General features: G+C 48.8%; 1 protein-coding gene across 1 annotated transcript in view; it reads left to right on the top strand.

Moving 5' to 3' along the window:
• Nucleotides 1-19,949, top strand: part of SRPK3 (SRSF protein kinase 3) — a 39,901-nt gene that overhangs the window by 1,714 nt on the left and 18,238 nt on the right. The window contains exons 3-9 of the mRNA XM_044305173.1: nucleotides 13,522-13,658; nucleotides 13,778-13,886; nucleotides 15,793-15,880; nucleotides 16,034-16,121; nucleotides 16,236-16,342; nucleotides 16,473-16,638; nucleotides 19,284-19,315. Coding sequence (XP_044161108.1) covers nucleotides 13,522-13,658; nucleotides 13,778-13,886; nucleotides 15,793-15,880; nucleotides 16,034-16,121; nucleotides 16,236-16,342; nucleotides 16,473-16,638; nucleotides 19,284-19,315 — 727 coding nt within the window. The remainder of the gene's footprint in view (nucleotides 1-13,521; nucleotides 13,659-13,777; nucleotides 13,887-15,792; nucleotides 15,881-16,033; nucleotides 16,122-16,235; nucleotides 16,343-16,472; nucleotides 16,639-19,283; nucleotides 19,316-19,949) is intronic.

Genomic DNA, 19,949 nt, shown 5'->3' with positions numbered 1-19,949 from the left:
ATGACAAAATGGAGGCTGTTGTGAAGGCCCTTATGGAGGCTAATCTGCGGCAGCGAGAGACAAACCTGCAGCAGCGGGAAGCTAATAAGCAGCAGCAGGAGACTAACCAATTGATGCTACAACACGTGATGGCTTTCCAGACAACAGGAGCAACCCCGAGCGTCCATGATGCCCGGAAAGCAGTCCGTGCCACAATTCCTAAGATGACCCCTGCAGATGACATCGAGACCTAGCTGGCGATGTACGAGAAAGTGGCCATAAAGGAAAAGCTATCCGTGACCAGTGGCGTACATCAGTGGGGGTTTAAGCCGGCGGAGCCTGTGAGACCCCAGTATTATGACTTACTCCACCTCTTGCAAATGTGGCTACAGCCTGATGTGCTGAGTCCCCCAGCTATGCTGGATAGACTATTGGCTGATATGTTCTGGAGGGCTCTGCCACCCCCTCTGGATTGGCCAGGTGTCTCCTGGCAACGCCCCAGAAATGATGGACCTGATGGAGCGTTACGAGGCTACTAAGACTGTTACAGAGGGTTCTTTTGGGAGGGAGGCAGTCAAACCCCATAAATCTCCATCCCAGACCCGGTGACTTGTCTCAACCAAACCCACCCAGGGTGTACCCTGTACGGACCTTGCTCCGATAGTCTACTGGCAGTGTCAGCAGCTGGGCCATGTAAGGGCTGACTGTCCCCATCAGGTGGAACCCATGGATACTAACTATGGCTACCGTCAGTCGCTATATGCCAGGAAGCTGTGTTCAGCAGGTACCCCAAAAACTCTAAACCATCTGTGCCAGGTGGAGGTAGGAGACACTCCAGCGGAGGCCCTGCTGGACTCAGGGAGTCTGGTGTCCCTAGTAAGGGCTCCTCTGGTACGGTCAGTGGAGTATACTGGCCGGAAAGTCTGGGTAATGTGCATCAATGGAGACTTAAAAGACTATCCCACCGCCCTGGTGTCTCTAACCACAGGGGCCGGCAGATGAACTCACGAAGTGGCAGTTTCCACAAATTTACACTACGAACTTATAATAGGGAGAGACTTCCAGGGCTTCCCGGCACTGTGGCCTGCTATGACAGTGACTGATACCCATCAGACAGGGGTAACCCTAGCAGAGTGGCCCGGCTCAGGGGGGGGACTAGAACTCTAGGAACCTAAGACCGAATGGCCAGCGGTAGGGGTGACCGCCACTTTGGTGGCAGAGGGGGAGACAACCCCGCTAGGTGTGAGATGTGAAGGACTTGCCGCCGGGTCCTGAATTGGCATACCTCAATGTCTCTGGGGATAATTTTGGTACCACCCAACGTCAGGACCCAAACTTATCTGCGCCTGGGAAAATGTGTTAATAGTAGATGGTGAACCACAACAACCTGGGGCAGATTCAGTGTTTCCCTGTTTTATGGTTCATCAGGATATGTTGTATCAGGTAAACCAACTACAGGGTGAGCCTACTGAACAGTTGGTGGTCCCCAAGGCTTATCGCAAGCTTGTGTTAGATCTAGCCCACCAGCACATTCTCGGGGGTCACCTGGGGCTGCAGAAACTCAGGATCGTATTCTACAGCAGTTTTACTGGCCCAGCATATTCAAAGAAGTTGAAGAGTTTTGTAAGTCTTGCCCAACCTGCCAGATAACTAGCCCCCAGCCACATTTCCGTAATCCCCTAGTACCTCTCCCGATTATCGAAATACCGTTTGACCGAATAGCTATGGACCTCATAGGCCCAGTACCGAAGTCCACCAGAGGGCATTGACACATCTTAGTCTTTCTAGACTACGCCACTCGGTACCCGGAGGCGGTGCCACTGCGACATACCTCGGCCAAACTCATAGCTAAGGAGTTAATGGAGATGTTTTCCCGAGTGGGACTACCTAAAGAGGTTCTGACCGACCAAGGGACCCCCTTTATGTCCAAGGTGATGAGGGAACTCTGTAGGTTGCTGCACATAAAACAACTACGGACGTCCGTTTACCATCCGCAAACGAACGGTCTGGTAGAACGGTTTAACCAAACATTAAAAAATATGTTGAGAAAGGTAGTGTCTAAAGATGGGAAGAACTGGGACCTCCTTCTGCCCTACCTCATGTTTGCAGTGCGAGAGGTGCCCCAGGCCTCTACTGGGTTCTCACCCTTCGAACTGCTATATGGCAGACACCCTCGCAGTCTCTTGGACGTGGCCAAAAATGTGCAGACCCATTCATTCTCTATGGGGACTGAGTGGGTGCGGAGAGCACACTATGTGCTCTCCGCATCCGCATTTCCAGAGCGCGATCCCGATCTTCCAGTCCTCAGCTCCGGAAAAAAATAGAGCATGTCCTATTCTTGTCCGCAATTGCGGACAAGAATAGGCATTTCTATGGGGGTGCCGGTCGGGGTGTATTGCGGATCCGCAATGCACTACGGATGTGTGAATGGACCCTAAAAGCGTCCTTGAATATGTTACCCAGATGCAAGATCGGATAGAGACAGTGTTGCCTCTTGTTAGGGAGCATATGGAGGCAGCTCAGCGAGCCCAGAGTCTGGTCTATAATTGGCAGGCTCGGGTCCAGATCTTTAACCCGGGTGATCGGGTTTTGGTTCTGGTGCCGACCGTGGACAGTAAGTTCCTTGCTAGGTGGCAGGGGCTTTACGAGGTACTCGAGAAAATTGGAGATGTAAACTACAAGGTACACCAGCCAGGGCGGCGAAAGCCAGAGCAGGTTTACCATGTGAATTTACTCAAACCGTGGAAAGATAGGGAAATCTGTACAGAAGACAGCCCACGGCCGGGTTTTCTAGGAGAAGAGGTACCAGCCCCTCTGTCTGATGCAAGAGAGGCGGCTGCCACAGTAAAAATTGCTGACAGCCTCTCCTCTAAACAGACTCAGGAGGCCAGGGAGTTTGTTGGAACTCGGATGTGTTCTCGGACCTCCCTGGACGCACTTCCATAATCGAGCATGACATTGTCACTGAGCCTCAGGCAAAAGTCAGATTAAAACCATACCGGGTACCCGAGACTCGGTGACAAGCCATATCGGACGAGGTGCAGCTAATGTTGCAGATAGACGTCATTGAGGAGTCAAAAAGTGAGTGGGCCAGTCCTATAGTATTGATACCCAAGCTGGACGGGACGTTGCGGTTTTGTAACGACTTTCGAAAACTTAACGAGGTTTCCAAATTCGATGCATATCCCATGCCCCGGGTGGATGAGCTCATCGAGAGGTTAGGACAAGCCCAGTATTTTTCTGTTTTGGACCTCATGAAGGGGTACTGGCAGGTGCCTTTAACAGAGGCTGCCAAAGAGAAAACTGCCTTTATCACACCTGAGGGGCTGTATCAATATAAGGTCTTACCCTTTGGTCTGCATGGCGCTCCTGCCACTTTTCAGCGATTAGTGGACATTGTGCTGCGACATCGGCGGTACGCTTCGGCTTACCTGGACGATATTGTCATCCACAGTACCGACTGGGAAAGTCACCTATCCAAAGTGCAGGCTGTAGTGGACTCCCTTCGGAAAGGCTGGACTAACCGCTAACCCCAAAAAATGTGCGATAGGGTTAGAAGAGACTACGTACCTGGGGTATGTCAATGGGCACGGAGTCCTCAAACCCTAAGTGAACAAAATAGAGGCGATACGGAATTGGCCCCGACCTGTCACCACTAGGCAAATAAAGTCATTCCTGGGAATGGTGGACTATTACATGAGGTTTGTTCCCCACTTTGCTACTCTAGCCGCTCCCTTGACAGGGCTCTTGAAGGGACACAAGTCAACGATGGTTCACTGGGATGATCGGGCGGAAGAGGTTTTCTCCGCTTTGAAGTCGGCCATGTGTGGGTCACCGCTTTTGGTGACGCCCGACTTCAAGAGGGAGTTCATGGTACAAATGGATGTCTCCAAAGTAGGCCTCGGTGCTGTACTCTCTCAGGAAGTCAACGGGGAGGAGCATCCCGTTGTCTTCCTCAGCCGCAAGCTCACCCCAGCTGAAACCAGATACAGTATAGTGGAGAGAGAGTGCCTGGCCATCAAGTGGGCACTCGAGTCTCTCCGCTACGATTTGTTGGGGAGAAAGTTCCGCCTGGTGACGACGACTCCCCTCTCAAGTGGATGAGCCAGGCCAAGGACAGGAATGCTCGGGTCACCAGATGTTTTTTGTCTCTGAAGAACTTTAAGTTCTTGGTAGAACACAGAGCAGGCCGGTTGTAGGGAAACACGGATGCTCTGTCCCAGGTGCATTGTCTGGCGTGTGTTCACCTCCTCAGGGTTTAACAAAGGGTGGGTATGTGACACATTGAGGGGTTGTGTCTGGCAAGGCAGGTATTTTCTTCCAAGCATGTGCGGCTGGGCTGGTTTCCAGCCAGGCGAGGTCAAATACCGGACCGGAGTTTAAGTGCCGATCTGGGTTTTGGCAGCACCTGGCTGTCCTTAAATAGGCAGCTGGGCTCAGCAGAGATGTCTCTGTTTTTGGGATCTGAGGCTTTGTGCCGCGCTGGAGGGCTGAGAGCCGCACGCTGGGGAAACAGGCCCCCTAAAGCCTGCTGTGGACTACTGGAGGCAGAACTGCCAGCAAGGTGACTTGTGTTATATGAACTTTCCATCGTGTGTGAACTAACACCTAGACTGCAGTTACGTGCTGTTTTGTGCAATTGCCTCAAGTGTGAATAAACACTGACGTTTTGAGTTAAGAACTTGTATTTTGCCTCTGTGCTGCACCCTATGTTTGTTTGTATATATGTAATGTAGATGTATATATAGTGCACATATGTATAATCTCCATGTATACATATGCTGGTATATATAGGTAACGTACATGTGCTCATGTATTGGGGGGAGTAGCTGTCAGTGTGTGGACTGTGCCATTGATTTACAGCAGATCCCATCCTCGGGCGCTGGTAGTACGCCCACATAAGTGGCAGACTACACTTCCATGCCATGTTAGGCACTTCAGAGTCTGTTCTGTGAGTTTTAGTAGTAGTTGGTCGTTTTTTGCCCGAGGGTCCTTCACTAAGTGCCATGTTTGTCTGGCAGTAAATGGTCCGGGTTATGAGCGGGCATTCACATGCCTCCCCAGCTGGCACAGGCGGTATCATATGTGGGTAGTGTGATACAGTCAGACAGGATATTATACCTGTGATAATGGTCTTTACTGAGTTAGTGCCAACATAGTTGCCCATGTGTTACAGGCGGTATATATAGCGGTAATATAGCCTGCATGTGACTGGAACGTGGCTGGCTTTCTATGCGGGCTCTGCGCGCTGGAGCTCTGCACTGGATCCCAACCCCCGCCGGCAGCTGCTGTGTATTTATAACCCTGATGCTGCTGCCAATCTATCTGCGAGCTGTGAAATCATCAGGAAACACATTGCAGGGATCCCTGCAGGCACAGGACGGTGACTAGGGCAGCTCTGCTGTATCGCGGCGCGGCCATCGGTGGAATGTGGGTGACTGTGGACAGTAGGGATACAGAGGGGGGAAGCGGGGGCGCGGTGGGGCATAGTTAGTACGGATTGAGTCAGCGGTGTTAGGGAATTGCATAAATGGCAACCGCTTTCATGTGGAGAAACACCATTGCCTGTGCAGTTGGAGTGTTCTGATGATACAGATGCAGGCCTGCGGAGAATTTAAAGGGGTGCTCCAGAGGATAAGTGATGTCTGATTACGGGGACCCCAGCACTAGTATACCCACTGGTCACTATCGCTGGGGTTTCACTGCATTGAATGGAGTGGTAGCCATGCGTGCACACTGGGAGTCATTTACTAACGGTGTACTCTACGTTTTTGAGACTTTTTGACTTTATACACCACTCTCACACCTTAAAGGGGTTGTCTTATCTTAGGATTGCCCCCCATTGTCTTAGGTGTGGGTTCCACCGCTGGGACCCACACCTATCTTCTAAACGGAGCCCCTCAAAGTGGTGGCTAAAGGACTCCGCTCCGGCCACCACCAAGCGCTCTCCCCATAGAATGGGAGGACACCGCGCATGACCAGCCACCTTTTCCAATAACTTCTGTGGACCCAACGGAAATCGCAGAGCCATCGGCCCCATAGAAATCAATGGAGGGCGGCTGCTCAGGCGCAGTGCGTCCTCCACCTCTTTTGGGGCTCCGTATAGGTGCGGGTCCCAGCACCTATTAGACAATGGGGGCATATCCTAGTGATATGCTAGGAGATGAGACAACCCCTTTAAAGCAGTGGGTGGGGCTTATTGGAAGGGCGTGGCCACCACTGCCGACCACATTTACTGTCATTTACACCATAAAACTGCTGACTGGCATAGGTTTCAGTCTCTGGCGCACGGGCATCGCTAATTAAGAAATTGGTCGCATTTTACGCCAGCGGTCTTTTTTTTAGAAAATGACCCCCATGAAGATGGCCAGGCACTGTAGCCTGCTGTCTCTGCCAGTCTCATAGACTTTGAATGGAGTGTCATGAATCTAGTGATGGGTGGGCCCCCTTATTGATTAGGCATTTTTTACCTATCTTCTGGATAGGTGATAAATGTCCTTTGTGGGCAGCCCCCTTTACATATGGATGACCCACCCTTGTAGGATAGGCCACCAGTGTTTCATTGGTGGGGGTCCGACCTTTGGTGCAGCCACATAGCGTACCGTTAGTTTTTTACTTGGGCACATGGCGCATCCATACTGGCATGTTTACCTGGCACTGCAGTCCTATTCAGTTGAGCGCTGCGACCCCAGTCAGCGACTAATGACCGATCCTAAAGGTAGAAAATCAGTGTCTGATTCTAAGTACTAAAACCTTTGATCAGTTTGATACTGAGACCCCCCCAATTGATCGCCAGAACGAGGAGAGAGAAGTGCTCACGTATCGCACTTTCTCTCTTTGTGCTGGAGACTGAGGCGAGACAGCCCATAGACTTCTATTGAGCCCGTCTCCTGTAGTAAGGAGAGAGAGAGAGAGAGAGAGAGAGAGAGAGAGTGCGATATGTGAGTGCTTCTCTCTCCTCGTTCTAGTGATCGACAAGGGTCTCGGAGCTAAGACCCCCCACCGATCAAAGGTTTTGCTGTGTCTCTGTGGCATATCCAAAGTTTTCTGAAAACTCAGTCACCCTTTAGGTTTTCCAACGCTGCGCAGCTCATCCATCATCAGGCTGTTGTTTATGGTAGCCTGTATTCTGCCTCTAGGTCAGCTGAGACAGGCTGTCATAAAATGGCCCTAACTGGTGGCACCAGTTACATGACTTTGCCGCCCTCCATCTTCGGTGGATCGGATCACAATGGGATCCACTGACTGAAATCTGATCTATGGCCGGGTTTGGTACAAGATATGAACGTTAATAGAAGTCTTTCCCTAGAAGACATTCCCTCAGTTTTATGTCCCTGTCCCATCAGCAGACTACAGGCTGCCATAAAGAATCGCATGTAGTCTGCCGACAGATTTAGTCCCAGCAAATTTTGATTTATTTTTTACCAGGTGATCAGTATCTGATCGGTGGAGGTCCGACACCTGGGACCCCCGCCGATCAGCTGTTCTCTCGGCTTTTCCCTAGGCCAGTGACATCACGTTCGGTGATCACACTGTACATCTAAGAGGGGTTACACATACTTCATATATGTATAAAAATAATGAGCATGAACTGGTACAGAGGAAGAGGGGACCCTGCCCGCGAGAGCTTACAGTCTACAAGGGAAGGACCCAGTAGGTGCGGTGAAGGCTGCTCATCTGGCTGTGGGTGCCAGCATGCTCATTGCAGGTGGTAGGCTTTCCCAAAGAAGTGGGTTTTCAGGTTACTTTTGAAGGTTTGGATGTTGGCGGAGAGTCTGATGTGCTGGGGGTAGAGAGTTCCAGATTATGGGAGATGATGCAGGTGAGAAGTCCTGGGGATGATTGTGTGAGGAACAGACGAGAGAAGGAGGTCTTGTGAGGATCGGAGATTACATGTGGGGACGTATAGGAGGAGTAGGTCAGAGATGTAAGGCGGGGGCAGCAGGTTGTGGACGGCCATATATGTTGTTGTTTGCATCTTGAACTGAATTTGCTGGGCATCGGGGAGCCAGTGAAGGGATTGGCAGAGGAGTAATGGGGGGAGAGGTGGATAAAGCAGGCAGCAGAGTTGAGGATAGACTGGAGGGTGTAAGAGTGCTAGATGGGAGGCCACAGAGGAGGATGTTGCAGTAGTCCAGGCGGGAGAGGATGAGGGCATGCAGTAGTATTTTAGTTTACTCAGGGCTGAGGAAGAAGCGAATGCGAAGCATGTTCTTCAGTTGAAAGCAGCAGGAGGAGATGAGGGTTAGATGTGTGGCTTGAAGGACAGGGCAGAACCCAACGTTACCCCCAGGCAGTGGACCTGTGAGACTGGAGAAAGTGTGGTGCAGATACCTATAGGTCAGGTAGGGGGCCGAGTGACCTGGGGAAGGATGAGGAATTCGTTTTTTTCCATGTTGAGTTTTAAGAAGCTGGAGGAGAAGAATGAAGATATGGCTGCTAGACGTGGTGGGATTCTGGATCGAAGTGACGTATGGGCCACAGAGGTAGAGCTGAGTGTCATCCACATACTGGAAGCCATGGGACTGTAGGGCCTGTCCCAGACCGACTTTATAAATGGAGAGAAGTAAGGGACCCAGGACAGAGCCTTGAGGGGGGAGTATGAATGGGAAACGCTGGAGGTTCTGTTCCAGGAGAGGACCAGGTCTCTGATGCTGAGGATTTGCAACAGGAGAGAACATTTCATCTGACTACAGGCATCTGTGTAAAGTACAGGCAGTACAGCAACCATTATATAGATACATGCCATCTTACTGCCGTACACTGCCCTGGGTGCACAGGGGTATATAAGGCCCCCCTAACTTTGGATGCAGCAAGCATCCCTAATGTGGTGGTTGTCGGACCCCGTTATAAATTTGTGCCGTCACTCGGACTCCCTTTGGATCCATTGTACCATAAATCCGGGGGGGGGGGTGTAGGCTAGGGATTCCAGCTGTTGTGAAATTACTACTCCTAGCATGTTGTCAAAACTCCCATATAAGTGAGTAGAGCATGCTGGGAGTTGTAGTTTTACAACAACTGGAGTGCCAGAGGTTGCCGCCCCCTGGTGTAGGCCCTGGAAATAACCATTATCCTGTAGTAAACAGCGACGCCTCTCCGGACAGCTCTCTTTTATAGTAAGTACTTGTTTTCCCTATGAAAAAGCAAGTCTTATAGCTTTGTGTTGTGTCTTTCCTCTGTTATTCCTCCTAGAAATTTCTGAATAAATTGGCAGCTGGGTTTCACCAGTTGGGGGCACGTCCCTATATACTCATACACTGTCCAGTCAGTGCGAAAAGTGTCAGACTGTGTAGGGACACGCCCATTTGACAGGGGGAACGGTAACGCCCAGGTGTCAAATTAGTCAGGCATTTCGAGGAAGAAGAACAGAGGAGCAGTACAGTTTCTTCCTGCACTATAGTTGTAAAATTAGTCATACTGTATATTTCCCGGAGGAAGAACAGAGGAGCAGCACAATTTCTTCCTGCACTACAAACCATGTTGACTTGGTCCATAGAGATTTGGGCTACAGACTGTACCACGCTTAGTAAAATGAAGTCCACCAGAGTAAGGCGCGGTCCGTGAGCCAGACATTGAAGTCCATGCCAGCTAGGAGTTATAATTCACGCTGCGGTGGTGACTCCGCCCCCTTCCACTAATCTCCACCCATTTGTTATCTAATAAACCTAGCGAGAACAGCGAAAAACGTACAATAAAAAGTAGCAATCTTTTTGCACAAATTGATGCTTGTGCAAAATACGACTTTTGTACGCCCAAAAAAAAAATGGCGTGGAAGTTTTGTAGTTTACCCCCAATATATGATATGTGTGAGAACGGCTGATGTACGTGAACATGTATGGAGTTACCAAGCCGAGCGTTCGGGTTACTTTCAAACAATTGCTGCGAAATATCGCCGTCGACCAGAAATGTCCGACTGGTCCGATGGGAAAGCGATTAGGTTTTTTTAACTGGACGTACTGGTAAATCCCATTAGCCCGTACGTGCTGAGGCCTGACCGCACGGCTCGTCCTAGTATTCAGATGTCTGCTTCATGTAAGTCTGGACACCTTCCATCTTCTACACTAACTACGGCCAAATTGGCTGCGAATCAAGACGTTCTCGGAGCATCCAGAATCTGGAGAATAGCAGACACCAGCACTGTGTATACTGGCGTGCAAAATACAACCTGCTGTGTATACGTATATGAGGCTGTATGTATAGTGCAATGTATACATATGAGGCTGTATGTGTATATATAGTGTGGTATATACATATATGAGGCTGTATGTATAGTGCGGTGTATACGTATATGAGGCTGTATGTGTATGTATAGTGCGGTGTATGAATATATGAGGCTGTATGTGTATGTATAGTGCGGTGTATGAATATATGAGGCTGTATGTGTATGTATAGTGCGGTGTATACGTATATGAGGCTGTATGTATAGTGCGGTGTATACGTATATGAGGCTGTATGTATAGTGCGGTGTATACGTATATGAGGCTGTATGTGTATGTATAGTGTGGTGTATGCGTATATGAGGCTGTATGTATGGTGCTGTGTATACATATATGAGGCGGTATGTGTATGTATAGTGCGGTGTATACATATGAGGCTTTATATGCTGAGGATCGGGCATCACTTGACTAAGTTAATTCTGAAGTGAAACCCATAAGCGGCAGTCTCTTTTCCTTTTGGGATGTCAGTTTTAAAGGGGTATTCCCATCTCATCCATTAATGGTATATCAGTAGAGTTTGCCATCAATGTCACATTGGTTCTGGTTTCACCTCTGGGACCCACTCCTGTCTCCAGAACAGGACCTCTGAAGTATGGGAGAGGACACCACATATGCACGATCCGCTCTCCATTCACTGTTATGGGACTTTCAAAAATCGCTGAGTGAGCTCTCGGAAGTCTTAGTGATGAGAGCGCATTGTGCAATCAACTATATGGGATATAGCAGAGCCGGTGGCCCCCTATGTTTGGAGTGAATGTAGGGTGGCCGCACATGTGCTGTGTGCTCTCCTTTCACTTTGGGGGTCCCATTCTGGAGATTGGAGCAGGTCTCAGAGGTGATATCCGAGCCATATGCCATCAGTGTGCCAGATGTGAACACCCCTTTAATAAACCCTTCAACAATTGTACCCTTGATGGCTGGAGAGATTTTGTTTTTTGGTGAAATATACGTGCGCTCCACACCTCCTTGCTCCAGGTTTCCTCTTGGCTACCATGTTGGATTGTTGTCACGGCTGAGGATGGGGGAAACCCTCAGCCGTGCGATGACAGAAGATAATGGTCGCTGCTGGGCCAGGACAGGAATCAGGGAGCAGGTCACCTCCTAATACGTCCCTAATTCTGACCCTGACTCCTAGCTGTATGAGCCAACCCAGATGGTAGGAGGGCTCATACTCTGGAACCTAAGGTCCCTACTAGCCCTCTGGATAGCCCTGGACTAGGAGCAGGGTAAGACGACCTGTTCCTCCTAGACACGGACGAACAGGAGTCTCACTGGCCAAGCTGCAAGGAAAGGGGAACAAATACAACATATAGATATGGCAGGTGAACTAAAGCAGTTCCAAACCTACCTGCCACAGACACGCTGACTGGAACCCGTGCATGACTACTGTTGTCCACACAACATTAAGGGACACAGCACACAACACCTATCACATATCACATATCGCCCGCTACGATTTGGACCGCACAGCCGCAGTGGAAAAGGACAGGGGAGGGGAGTAAACGGGCGGGCAGAGGTGCACGGATGGCGGGGTTATGAGCCGTTTAGGAGGTGCTGCCTGGGGCTCCAAGGATTGAGACACCGCCCTGGGCACTTGAGAGGGCTCTAAACATAATCTTATAAGTTCATTTTCGGCTAAAAGAAAAGTCTGTTTTCTACAACAAAGGTACCGTTTTTAAGTTCTGGGTGGATCATATAACCCTATTTGATCGGTCTAATATGCTGAAATGTGGTGACAGACTCCCTTTAATACAGAATGCTTAGTACAATGTCCATTGAGGGATTAAAAAAATAAGAATAATTAACTCACCTCATCCACTTGATGGTGCAGCCGGCATCGTCTTCTTGCTTCTTCCTTCAGGACCTGCAAAAACACCTTGATTATGTAATCGCGCTCACCACGTGGTGAGCGCAGTGACATCAGCATAGGTCCTGCTTAATGAAGATAGGAGGACCCCCTCCTAGCCATGTCCCCAGCGACAGTACTTAACTTTCCTGTAGGGGCGCCGCTCCACAGCTCCTCCATCTTCTTCTTCTCGCCCTGACGTCACACAGCGTCGGATCATAGTGCGCGCTTACATGCACTATGAGCTGACTGTGTGTCAGGAAGAAAGTGCAGCGCGGTGCGGGCCGGCGGGTGATCACGGAGTGGTAAGTAATAGCAAGCGCTTCACTCCTGCTCCGTGGTCACATGACACAAACAAATCTTGCAAGTTTTTTTTGTGTCGAATTACTCAATTTAAATCCAGTAATCGTTTCAGCTCTAAACATGACCATGTCTGTCCAGATGGCACCATGACCATGTCTGTCCAGATGGCACCATGACCATGTCTGTCCAGATGCCCTGTTAGGTTGGTGAATGATAATGTCTGTGGAGCAGGGAGATGGACTTGGGGTCAACTCAGGTAGGTAGATGGTCCTTTAAAAAGCTCAAAAATCCCTGGCACAACAGCCGAGGGACCACCGTAAACCACACTCCATAGTATCCCTGTATCTTCGAAGGAGGAATGATGGATTCTAGACATTGACCGTATATTAGGAAACTGCTTAAAATACAGTTCCCTAGTATAAGAGACATTCCAAGTCCCTTCTATCAGATGTCAGTCACACAGCTAGACATATAAGATGGATTTCCACCTAAGGCTACTTTCACACTTGCGGCAGAGTGGTCTGGCAAGCAGTTCCGTTGACGGAACTGCCTTCCGGATCCGGCAAAACGTATGTCAACTGATAGCATTTGTCAGGCTGATCAGGATCCTGATCAGTCTTATAAAATGCATTGAAATGCCAGATCCATCTTTCCAGTGTCATCCGGAAAACGGATCCAGCATTTATTTTTTTCACCTTTTTTTTCGGTCTGCGCGTTCGGGTGTTTTGAATGCCTGATCCGGCACTAATACATTCCTATGGAAAAATTCAGGCAAATCTTCAGTTTTTTTCGCCGGAGATAAAGCCGTAGCATGCTGCGGTTTTCTCTTTTGCCTGATCAGTCAAAATGATAGAACGGAAGGCATACTGATGCATCCTGAACGGATAACTCTCCATTCAGAATGCATTAGGATAAAATTGATCCGTTTTCTTCGGTATTGAGCCCCTAGGACGGAATTCAATACTGTAAAAGTTTAGCGCTAGTGTAAAAGTACCCTAAGATGGATATCCGCCAAGGGTTAAAGCACTAAATATCTTCTCAATTTTTTCAAATTGTGACCCCAAACTGAGATGTCGGGGATCACGGCTTGTAGACTGGTTCTTTGCTTTGGGTCTGAAAGCTAATCCTACTCGGTGCGTAAAGTAAATGGTCTTCTTCGCTCCCGTTTTCTTACAGCATCACTGACCCCAGCCTACAGGATGTGCCCATGTCTCCAGGACCCCCTCCCACCCCACCTACCCCAGTGCTGCCACCTCCTGGGCCGCTGGGCTCGGACAATGAAGAGCAGGAAGATCCTGTAGATTATTGTAGAGGTGAGAAGTGCCCCTTGTGTTTTTAGCCTTTGTAAAGAACCTGTAGGCTCAGACCCTCTGAGAATTCCTCATTTGAAGTGTTACATAAAGTAGTTTTTATGTTTATTCCCATCTTTTAGGAGGCTATTACCCAGTTAAAATCGGGGACCTTTTTAACGGCCGATACCATGTCGTACGGAAACTTGGCTGGGGCCACTTCTCAACCGTGTGGCTGTGCTGGGACCTCCAGTAAGTGCAGTAGAAACCTTCTCATCCCTATTAGAATGGGATCGACATGACCCATGACTGTATTCGCTTCATATCCGTCATCTCTTCTTTGACAGTACTAAGAAATACTACTTGCACTTTCCAAATTCTTCTATTAGAGCATTTCATAAAGGCTTTGGAGACCTTTGGGTGTTTTTTACTATTGCATTCTACATACGGTATTTTGGACTAAAAATCGATTACCACTTGGCCTTTATTAAAAAAAAAAATTCAATAGTCTGTCTTCTGCCACCTTGAGGTTTCACTGCCTCTGCCGGCTGTTCCTTCTTCTCAGTGAAATCCATCAGAGAACTGCTCTGTCGGCTCGATCTGTAACCCTTAACACTCATTTAAAGGGAACCTGTCATCACCTTTATGCTGCCCATACTAACGGCAGTATATAGTAGAGACAGGTGAGTTGATTTCAGCGGTCTGTCATTTATAAGTTAAAAGTAAGTGGTTGCCGAGAACCAACATCACAATCACTGCAGACTGGGCCTGGAAAAGAGTCCCGGCCACCTGAGAAGAGTCCTGGTTATTCATGAATTCCTGCTCTCCTGCCCCACCTGCTGATGACTCACAGTCTTCTACCCAGTTTTCTCCCTTTCTCTCTAGGAGAGAACTGCCAACCATCAGCAGACGGGTGAGAGAGCAGGAGGTTAGGAATAACCAGGACTCTTCTCAGGTAGATTTGACTCTTTTCAAGGCCTCGGCTGCAATGATTATGATGCTGGTTCTCAGCAACCACTTACTTTTAGCTCATGAGTGACACGTCACTGAGATCAGCATTTCTGTCACTATTTTATACTGCCCTTAGTGAGATCAGCTTACAGTTGATGACAGGTTCCCTTTAAGCTATATCGTTATCAGTTTAATTCAAGATTTATTTCAAAAGAGTGTTTATGAGCTGTCAGGTATGAAGAGAGAAGGGCTACAGATCGAACTGTCAGAGTAGCTCCCTGACGGACTCACTGAGAAGGAGAAGGAACAGTCTGCAGAGGCGGTGAAACTGAAAGCTGTAGGGAAAAAAAAAAGATTTTTAACCCAAGATAATTAAAATATAATAATAATAAAAATGTCCCAGCTAACTTAGAAATGAATGTTACTTTTGCCTTCACAGTTTTTCCAGTAGGATTTTCTGCGTACATTGGAAACAGACAGACTGCACAGAACACAGGAACCATTCTCTGCCGAACAATTCCATTTTCTGTTTGGAGATGTCTGATGGAGCAAGGCTTAAAGGGGTTGTGCAGCGATTTATAGTGATGACCTATCCTAATCGGCGGGGGTCCGACACCCAGCACCCCCACCCATCAGCTGTTTGAAGAGGCAGTGGCGCTCCTTCCTGTTCCTTACACTGCACATTGTCTTCTTTGGAGTGGCGGCGTAGTGTCATTCCAAGTACTCGCTTCACTCAAATGGAGCGAGTACTCGTCATTACCCTGCACTCACGAGACGATGGGCAGTGTAATGAACAGGAAGCAGCGCTCACATGGAGCACCGCCTCCTCATCAAACCGCTGATCAGCAGGGGTCCCTGGTATCGGACCCCCCGCCAATCAGATATTGATGACTTATCCTATTAATCGCTGCACAACCCCTTTAACAATCGTTTTGTCCCACTGCAGGCAGGGTGGTAGGGCTCCTTCTCCAGCGTTCCGCAGTGTCTATCAGAAGAGACGCTGAATGGAATAGCAGAGCCAACTGTGTAACATACGGCAGTAAAAATATATAGCAACGTATACAGGCTGATGGAGTACCTGGCCTGAGAGCTTTGCCACCACTTACTGCAGACTGGACACGGGCAAACGCAGTGTGTGAATACATCCATAATTGATGTCCCTTTACTTTCTCCTTGCCCCCTTTTAACCTTGCGTTTCTGGGTGCAGGAGGAAGCGTTTTGGAGCTCTTAAAGTGGTGAAGAGTGCCGTGCATTACACGGAGACAGCCATAGATGAGATTAAACTGCTGAAATGTGTAAGTATCACTCCCATCGGGCTGTGTCACTGATACACGGCTGACCTGACGTGCCCTCTTCTAGCTCCGTCCTGACTCGCTTCTTACAGTCTCATATCTCACCTCATGACGCGGCAGTAAGTCACTGTGCCCCCTTCTCCGCTGTCTTCTCAGGTTAGAGACAGTGACCCGAATGATCCCAAGCGAGAAATGATTGTGCAGCTTATCGATGACTTCAAGATATCCGGTGTGAACGGTGTGCGTATCCTTCAGAGCAGAGATTCCATGAGGAGAGCTTTGTGGGAGCTGTCGGGCAGCTTTCTGTGGTAGTTTTGGGGTGTGGGTGCCTATGGGTGTATTGCCTTAACCAGCTTAGATGTCTGCATGGTGTTGGAGGTGCTCGGACACCAGCTACTGAAGTGGATCATCAAATCTAACTATGAAGGACTCCCCTTACCGTGTGTGAAGAGCATCATACGTCAGGTAAGTTCTTATCTACTGTAAGTCGACAGGGAATCTTGGACCTCTATGACCATTTGTGGCCATAGAGGTCATTTAAGACCATTTGTGGCCATTTGAGACTTTAGTTCTCATGTTTTGCTCTCTCGCTTAGGTCCTCCAAGGCCTGGATTATCTCCACACCAAATGCAAAATCATCCATACAGATATCAAGCCGGAAAACATACTAATGTGCGTGGGCGAGGGGTACATTCGGCGCCTTGCTGCCGAGGCCACCATCTGGCAGCAGTCTGGAGAGCCTCCCCCTTCAGGATCTGCCGGTGGGTATTTCAGTTTGAACTGCGTGGTTTAAGCCTTTGGAGACTCTGTAAAAGAAATGTTGGGGGATTGCTGGAATAAGGCCCCTTTAAGACGAGCGAGTTCCATACTCCGGACTCGCAGCGTAAGTATGCAGCACTCCCGTCCTGACCTCCCAGCACTGACGGGGTCGAATAGCATTATATTGATTTATGATGCTATGTGACCCTTAGAGGTCTGGATGCGTGAGTTGAACGCATTGCACCCGCACTGAATCCTGACCCATTCATTTCTATGGGGCTGTTCACATGAGCGGTGATTTTCACGCATCACTTGTGCGTTGCGTGAAAATCGCAGCATGCTCCTCTTTGTGCGTTTTTCGCATAACGCAGGCCCCATAGAAATGAATGGGGTAGCAAGAAAATCGCAAGCATCCACAAGCAAGTGCGGATGCGGTGCGATTTTTACGCACGGTTGCTAGGAGACGATCGGGATGTAGAACAGATCATTATTATTTTCCCTTATAATATGGTTATAAGGGAAAATAATAGCATTCTGAATACAGAATGCATAGTACAATAGCGCTGGAGGGGTTAAAAAAATAAATAAAAAAGAATTAAACTCACCTTAATCCACTTGATCGCGCAGCCGGCTTCTCTTCTGTCTTCTTTTTTGCTGTGTTCAGGAAAAGGACCTGTGGTGACGTCACTCTGGTCATCACATGGTCTGTCACATGATCTTTTACCATGGTGATGGATCATGTGATGGCCCATGTGATGACTGGAGTGACGTCACCACAGGTCCTTTTCCTGCACACAGCAAAAAAGAAGACAGAAGAGAAGCCGGCTGCGCGATCAAGTGGATTAAGGTGAGTTTAATAAAAAAAATTTAACCCCTCCAGCGCTATTGTACTATGCATTCTGTATTCAGAATGCTATTATTTTCCCTTATAACCATGTTATAAGGGAAAATAATACAATCTACAGAACACTGATCCCAAGCCCGAACTTCTGTGAAGAAGTTCGGGTTTGGGTACCAAACATGCCGATTTTTCTCACGCGCGTGCAAAACGCATTACAATGTTTTGCACTTGCGCGGAACAATCGCGCATGTTCCTGCAACGCACCTTTTCCCGCAACACCCGTCTGAAAGAGGCGTAAGGGTCACATAGCATCATAAATCAATATCATGCTATACAACCCCGTCAGTGCTGGAAGGTCAGGACGGGAGCTGCTGCATACTTACGCTGCGAGTCAAGAGAGTTGAACTCACATCTCAAAGGGGCCTAACAATCTCCTTGTATAATCTTATTAGAGAGAATTTCCCCCCCAGCCCATGGGAGCATTCCAGTAATTACTGGTGAGGAGATGTTTTATGCCAGCCTGTAGTTTGGCATCCATTCACAGGCTACCATAAACAGCAGTTCTGTTTAAAGGGGTTCTTTGCTTTCTCCATAAATGTCAGTGATACTATACACATGTGTGTAATGGCATAAAACCTGCTATAAATCGCCTCCGGGCTTACATTATCTCGCATGGAGTTGCCCACCTATGCATAGGGATGTGCCATTGTCTGTTGCCTTACTAAGATGGCGCCTGTGTCTTCTACTGCGCATGAACTGTAAGTATTCAACCCAAGTGCAGATAAAGGCAGGGGCGGACTAAGAACTTAAAGTAACCCTGGAAAAAAAACTAAAAGAGGTTGTATGTGGGTCCAAACTGACAGAAGGCTGGTCCAATATATAATACAATAATAACACCATAGTGCAGCACAGAATACCTCCGCAGAAGCTGTCCTTCTGTGGTGGCCATCAATATCTGCTACGATCTGTCCTCCTCCTCCTCTAATTAAGATGTGGAGCATGGGGCTTAGGCCGCGTTCATATATGCGCTGTGAACTCTGGCAGAGGAACAGACTACCAGAGTTCACCGTATCCGGCATAGCCGTGCACTGCCGGATGCCCATTCACTGTAATAGAAGCCCATTCTATTTTGTCGTCTGGACAAAAAATGCTGTGTGTAGGATTCAGTGCCAGACCAACCTTTAGCATACTGCCTGGAGTTCCTCTAATAATGACCCCTTTAGTGCCCCCAGTATTATGTACCCAGCGGCTCTGGTGGTTCTATGGGCATCAGCCCACCAGGAAAATTCCTTGTAATGTTTACGGCCAGTCCACCCCTGCATACAGGACGTCCATTGTTTCCCTGGATGTCCTGTATCTACGTTTTTGCTGAACGCTCCCGTTGTGGAAAGGCTATTGAGCTTGGTGCCTATTGACACTGCCACCCATGGGCATCGGGGAGCACCCCCATGCTGACTATGGTAAACCTGGGGGCCATTTAGCAGGTTCTTGTGCCATTACTGAAATGTACGTACAAAGCCTACAACCCCTTCCCTATTATTTTTTCTGCGGTGACTCCAAAGACAAAGCTTCTCTTTCCATCTCATCCCTGGTAAACCCCTGTACTGACTGCACAGAGCCTGCTGCGTATCTGGTCTATGCTCCTCCCGCACAGGCTGGCTGCTGCTGTTTTCTTTCTCGTTTTCCCTGGTACCAAGGTATTAAGCGCCATTCTCCTGAGCACTGTGGGCTAAGGCTGTCTCTCTTTGTGTCTCCTTCAATCCTGCTCCTTTCTGCTCTCCTGTCCTATCCGCTGGGTATAATCAGTCAGCTCTGCGCCTCCTGCACATCACAACTTGGTAAGTGCCTGCTATGAGCCTCGGAGGAGGTTGCTTGAGTTCAGCGCAGACTGGACAACCTTTTTATGGACAAGTAGCTGCTCTGATTGTGTACTGCTCCGGTTATTCAGTGGGCTAGGCTTAGAGCAGGGACCAGCAACGTTCGGCACTCCAGCTGTGGTGAAACTACGACTCCCAGCATGCACACTTGCTTTGCTGTTCTTGGAACTCCCCTAGAAGTGAATGGAGCATGCTGGGAGTTGTAGTTTCACAACAGCTGGAGTGCCAGAGGTTGCTAACCCCTGGTTTAGAGGATTATATCCCTCTCGGACATTGGTGGTATATCACTAGGTGGGACCCGCTCCGATCTCCAGAGAGCGAACAATGCACGCTTGTTGTGCTCTCCATTCACTTCTATGGAAGTTTCAAAAATATACGAGCGAGCGTGCATAGTAGTAAATGGGGGGCAAGCCTGCGCATGCACAGCCGCCTCTCCATTCACCAGTATGGGGCTGCCAGGAATAGCTGGTCTATTTTCGGAACTCCCATAGCAGTGAACGGAGGTGGTCGCACTTGTGCAGTGTGCTCTCTTTCATTTTAGGGGGCCCGTTCTGGACATAGGAGTGGGTACCAGAGGTGGGACCCGCTCCTATGT

The sequence above is a fragment of the Bufo gargarizans genome, chromosome 9 (genome assembly GCF_014858855.1).
Source record: "Bufo gargarizans isolate SCDJY-AF-19 chromosome 9, ASM1485885v1, whole genome shotgun sequence".
Lineage (NCBI taxonomy): Eukaryota > Metazoa > Chordata > Amphibia > Anura > Bufonidae > Bufo > Bufo gargarizans.
This window is presented reverse-complemented; position numbering and strand designations above follow the sequence as displayed.